The 6,631-nt window shown below is 32.8% G+C and overlaps 1 protein-coding gene across 1 annotated transcript in view; it reads right to left on the bottom strand.

Moving 5' to 3' along the window:
- The window catches only part of LOC119831572 (cadherin-23), a 21,442-nt gene extending 15,019 nt beyond the window's left edge, over nt 1-6,423 (bottom strand). The window contains exons 1-2 of the mRNA XM_038354982.1: nt 6,262-6,423; nt 239-446 (exon numbers count right to left, since the gene is read on the bottom strand). Of these exons, the coding sequence (XP_038210910.1) occupies nt 239-446 (208 nt within the window). The 5' untranslated portion in view covers nt 6,262-6,423. The remainder of the gene's footprint in view (nt 1-238; nt 447-6,261) is intronic.
- Between the last annotated feature and the right edge of the window lie 208 nt (nt 6,424-6,631).

Below are 6,631 nucleotides of genomic sequence, written 5' to 3'. Positions count from 1 at the left end.
GGAGAAAAACGGGTGTGAGTTACATACATACATACATACAAACATACAAGTGAAGCTAATAAAAGCGTGTTAAAAAGCCTATGTGCTAATCCAGACCAATAAAAATAATCTATCTATGTAACAAATTTCATCAAGATGCGATTAGATGTTTTCGTGTGAATAACATACATCCACAGATCCTTACAAACTTTCAAGTTTATTATATTAGTAGGATAAGCTAAATATTAATCGGTTGTACCTTTCAATTGATAAACAGGCGTCCCCACGGCAGTATCCTCAGCAACGCTGAACTGGGACATGTCCCCAGTCTGGGGCATGAAGTGAGGAGCCCTGTTGATGACCTGGGACAGACATATCTGAACTATCCCCAGAATAAGCAGGATAATGAGCGGATTTGGCTCACAAACCAGCGCGGGCTTTCGTCGTTGGAAGATTATTTCTGCCATCTGTGGAATAAATAAATTTAAATAATTATAGACACAATGAATGTACCTAAATTATACTATTAACGTGAAAGTTTAAATGTTCATTTCAAATTCCTTTGAAGCAATGCTAACAAATAGCAGAGCGGAGTAAGAATATTCCATTATTTAATTCGTGGCTTACGTTGTTATATATTTATATTTTTCGAAAATAACACACAAACATCAACTGTGAATAATTGCTATATTATGATCTGTGGAATTATTATGTATTAACTAGCTGCACCCGGCAAACGTTGTTCTGCCTTGCTCTTATCATTTAGGTGTAAGAAAAAAAGATGTTGGCCGATTCTCAGACCTACCCGATATGCACAAAAAACTTCATCAAAATCGGTCAAGCCGTTTCGGAGGAGTATGGCAACGAAAACTGTGACACGAGAATTTTATATATTAGATTGATTTAACTCATTATTGTACTTACGCGACAAACAAAACTACATAGAGAAACAATAGCATATACCAATCGCAAATATTGTTATGAATACCCATCTAAACGTTCATTATTAGGGAAAGGTTCAAGAAGAAGAAGAAGAACATCTAGGCATTTCCCAATCTATTATGTACTCTTATTCGACTATTACTAATATTGAATTGCCGTTGGAAGTCGTGCAATTTCTCTTACATAATATTATTTTATGGTGAGTTACCTAAGGGCAGTTACTATTGGGCAATCATAACTAAAACATGACGTTGCTCTGTGTCGTTTATTTTGTAAGATTTTATTGTTTTACTAGCTGCGCTCCGCGTAAGTCCGTATCCCGTAGGAATATCGGAATAAAAGTTGCCTATATGTTATCCCAGTTGTCCAGCTATCTACGTACCAAATTTCATTGCAATCGGTTCAATAGTTTTTGCGTGAAAGAGCAACAAACACACACATTCTTACAAACGTTCGCATTTATAATATTAGTAGGAATAGGAATAGTAGGAATTAGTAGAAAGGATTGTATCAGATTTAAGGGAGAATTGAACTTCAATTTGTAGATACTAAATTACCAATTCATAGATTAAATAGCCTAGTATAGTATTATATTATGTATGTAGTTATGTATAACTATTGACACTGCAGAATACAGACCGCCTTCTTGTTTTAGTGGTTAATGCGTAAGCGTCAACCGAGGGTACCTGTTCCTGGGTTCGCTTCCCGGTTGGGGCTTAATTGAAATATGTCTGGCAGAACACCGAAGGTTCTTCACCAACTTTTCCATAAATAAAAACGATCAGCAAAACAGATGCTGCTATAAATGTTACTGAAATATTTTAATATAGGTAGGTACTAAATACAATAAAGAGAAACTTAAAAAACCATATGAATCACTTAATAAAACGTAAACACTGTACAATGAATCATCGCTCCTAGGCATTCCGATTTGGAGAGTGTGAATAAAACTCTGTACGTCACAAACCTTTCTTTTGACGCCTTTTTAGCGAGAGTTACAAAAATTTCATTATTTAACCGACATTCCCAAAATCGAAGGTTCTCAATCGGACAGTTAACAGTCACAGTTAACATAATACTATACTGGACGGTATTTTTTTTATTTAATGAGTTTTATTACTCGATAACTTCGAGTTTCAACCGATTGGCGTGATTCTTTTTTCGTTTCATTGGGTCCTATTTTGGAATTTGGAATGGTAGGTATCTCCCTCCCCAGGAAAGGGGGTAATGGGTGTTTTTGTTTTGTAAACAAAATTGCTCAGAACACGAATATACGGCCTTATGTATTAAAAATACTGTGTTTAGTTCCCATAAATGCTATGTAATACTAAATACTACAAATCATTATGTAACGAAGTTTCCATTGATATTTCGATAATAACAATAGTGAATAGTGCATTGTCGTGTTAGTTAACGCGTAAGAAATTGTAAGATAATTGTTAATTACGATCCCCTTGTTGTATTGAAAACAATAAGTTTTACTTACGGTTGATTGCATTTTGACATTTTGTACTGAATACAAGGTCATTTAACGCATCCCTATTTATCACTAAACCAAGGAAGGCTTCAGATCCTTTAAACTGAATTCATAAATACGAGTAGGTTATCAATTATATAATTATTATATTTTGACTTTGTCACCTCACTACTTTCGACTGAGTCAACCGTTTTTGATGATTCTTTATTTTCTCTCCCACATGATCCCGTTAAAATTCTATTATATAATAGTTATTAATAGTTAATAATAGTTATTTTCTAAATAAGTACTAAAGTAATAAGTAATTATGTGTAATAAGTATTATTGAGGGAGTCGAGTATGCTTTTAAAAATTATATTTGACTAGTCACTTCATATAAAAAAGCTACAATAACACACTGTAAGAGTAAGAGCGCAGCAGTACTGAAAATTTTACTAAAATAATATTCCATTTAAAAGCAGACGAAGTTGCGTGGGACAGCTAGTCTCGTAGGTATATTATGTCAATACTATATATATTACTATAACTGTGGTAAATTTCAAAGAACAGTTAGCTCATAGCGCTTGCCCATAACATGTACTGACGACTGGTCTAGATTGGTTTCGAACAAATCTCACGTACGTTTAACGGAATTCTAGTGCTACATACACACCGTACATAAACATCCAACGTATTAGGATATTAACTGAATTTAGAGTATATCAAATTATCCTTCACTTATTTTGATTAATCTATCGATCTAAGGAATGCCTTAATAAACACATTGAACATTTATGTCTCACTAAATTGAAAGGATCACTTTTATTTATCCAACGAATATGCTATTTTCGGCGTATCTATCTATCAGTCTATAAATGCTGACATTTGCTTTATTGAATCTCAAAATTTTATATATAGCACTAGTTGTTCCTAACCTAAATTATTATTGTTTCGAATCGTCGTACTCATCGACTTTTAAAATTCAGCTCCAATATAAGATTTGAAGAAGACATTTGTAAACCGTTATGTAATTGTAGTAGTTATACTGTTGCCGATCAATCAATTGTTTATATTATAGCGACATATACAAAAATAACTAGGTATGATAAGAAGGCATTAGAGAAGCATATTAAAAATTTTTCACCAAAAATATTATGGAGAGTATGTTACGCTTAATAAATTTAAAATGATTAGTAATATACTTACTTTTACGATCATTGAGTAATTGCTTTATATTATTTAAGTTTCTCGTAATTAAAAATAATTAGTTAATAAGATACTGGATTCTCGTTATCTACTTTGTTCATTGAAGATTTATATTTTTTAGTAATAATTATAGGCTAATGAGTCTTCTCGGAAAAATATAATATTTCACAAATGTAAAATATTACAATACACGTCCGTCCTTTATTATAACACCTATACCTAGTAGGGTCTTATGTTATATGTGCCTATACTATATAACATATAATGTATACAATAGTTTGTATCAAAAATACACTAGAGAAAATGGTAATGAAATATATGAGGATAGAATTGAGAAACTGGACTTCATTCGGGTGTGTTGCCTCAGAACTTTAGACTGAACCAATTTTGATGATTCTGTTTCGCTTCGAAAGCTAGTACCTCCCTCAGGGGAGGGGAGTATCTCAGGGGAGGTCCCCTGTGGCTCCATTTGAATTTAATGTATTTCTAACAATATGGAGGTGCTTTAGTTATTTTTGTTATTAATTACTCAATCTGTTCTAAATCCCATGTTATTTAAGTAGGTTATCGGATTCCAACGAACAATGACTTGATAATTGATATATTTTCCCCATCTCATGTACTAATTCTAGGATTTCAATTTCTACGTTCTTCGTATAGGAAGGAAGTAGGTTGTCATGACAACGTATCGGTTAAGTCAATGCACTTCACACAATGGGTCGTGGGAGGCTGATAACTATAATTAAACCCATAACACGTTTTTCTGCAACGTCGTTACGTGTCATCTATGATAACCTGCTTGGGTCTATCAGTTACATGTTACATGTTTGAATCGAAAAGCCTTTAAATAGAATTTCAATTACCATTAGGTATACGGGGGTTATATGAACGGTCTAAGGGGGTATGTAATGGACGCGTCATATCGTTGGCGTTCTAAGACAGTTTTTATTATATAGACATTTAATTAGCATATATATACTTTTTATGCCACTAATTGGTGGAAACTATTACTCCAATAGTGCAAGCTTAATTGTATTTATATTTATGGATAATTAACATTATTATTGGTTGATAGTAACTAAGATAATTTCATACCAAGATATTCGATGATAGGTATGAGCGTAGGTGTTGGTATGTAACGAAACGAGTGTGAATTGATTTGATATTAAGGTCGAAACGTGATTTTTCTTCATATCCACTTATAACAGAGTGTAGGTATGTATTCAAGCGTATTTTTACACTAATATAAAGGGGAACAATTTGTATATTTGTTTGTTTGTTTGTAATGGATAAAATCAAAACTACTGGACCGATTTTAAAAATTCTTTCACCATTAGAAAGCTGCAACTTCGTATGTACCACGTATGTACTTCGTATGTACCACGGGCGAAGCCGGGGCGAACTGCTAGTATTAAGTAATTACCACGGCTGCAATTGCAATATGTTGAAAAAACTTTAAATCCTTTTTGCTTACAAAATATCCTAAAAGTCCTGATATCCTATCCTACTTCCTACTTAATATTGTAAATGCGAAAGTTTGTAAGGATGTGTGTGTGTTTGTTGCTCTTTCACGCAAAGACTACTGCATCGATTGCAATTAAATTTGGTAAGTAGACAGCTGGACAACTGAAATAACATATAGGCTTTTATCCCGATATTCCTACGGGATACGGACTTACGCCGGTGAAACCGCGGGGCGCAGCTAGTATGGTAATAAAGCCATAAAGAAACAAAAATGGAAAAGATAGAAGAAAGTGACTGTCGTTTATTTCTTGTACAAAATTGTTAATCCTTTTTATATATACATTTACAAATAAAACTGAATTTAGGAGTTATTGACAAATCCCTCAGCGTTAAAATTCGTGATTTTTCTGTGACATTTCATGAATGTGACCACTTGAATTATTCTTTGTGATATGATTAAATTAACCTACTTAATTCTGTTTAAACATCTTTATTTTTTATTTCATTTTCTGTTTACCCTGCATTCCAAATAAGTCGGGAAAAATCCAGTCACTTGGGAATCTTAAGTCTATGTCATCCAGAAGAAGTGATTTTCTAATGGACAAAATATTTTTAAAATCATAAAATTATATGTATCCATTTAATCTACTGGGCCCTGGCAATCAGTAATCAAGTAAACATCCAAAGGTGAAAATTTTTTCAAATCGATTTCTTAGATAGATTAGTGCGTTCAAACAAAACACACAAACAAACAAACTTTTCAGCTTTATATTACCATCTCTTTGTTTTACTTTTCTTGTATTTATTTAGTTTAATCCGCTGCAAATGTTTTTGAATATATTATGTATAAAATGACCTATTTTTGAACAATTATGAGAAAATTTAAATTAATGTCCAAAGGCCGCGCTCGGTGTTACAAATTTTCTTACAGCAACTGTTGGTAAAGATCTGATTACAATTTTTTTAATTCGCTATCCGCAAGGCGCAGGCTACGCCAGAAGCTTAAACTATCTCAGATCCTTACTAAAAACATACCAAATATAATCCATAAAGTGATAATTCACATAGGTATGTATTCCTTATTTTAAAATAAGTATTTCCCACTTCCGCATTGAATTCACTAAAATAAAGATATATGCCAAATGTCAGATCTTTATATTAAATATTTCGAAATATCCTTGATGACTTACTAGTATAAAATTGTATGGACATACCTTTTATCACCGGTTTTCCACAAAATTCCAGTAAAATTATAAACTATCACTCATTATCACACACAATAACACATAATTCTGTTAAATGATCTATCTTTAACAAAAAAATTCACACAAAACAACACATCTTGTATCTTTTCAAGACACGACTGTTTAAAAACTGTCAAAAACTTGCACCACCGGTCTGTTACTGTTTTTTGTTTCATCGCCGTAACGACTTGTTAGTGTAATAGAAAGAGACAGATGCAATTTGATCAGTTCGCTTTTAATCTATTGCAGATCGAGCCTTTTGCACGGGTAAAAGTAACGGTGTAACTTAAGATGCGTGAGGTGAGATAAATATATAAGGTCAGATCTGCGTTAGACAGAG

The sequence above is a fragment of the Zerene cesonia genome, chromosome 13 (assembly GCF_012273895.1).
Source record: "Zerene cesonia ecotype Mississippi chromosome 13, Zerene_cesonia_1.1, whole genome shotgun sequence".
In the NCBI taxonomy this organism is placed as follows: domain Eukaryota; kingdom Metazoa; phylum Arthropoda; class Insecta; order Lepidoptera; family Pieridae; genus Zerene; species Zerene cesonia.
The sequence above is the reverse complement of the archived record's forward strand: the minus strand, read 5'-3'. Positions and strand labels throughout refer to the sequence as shown.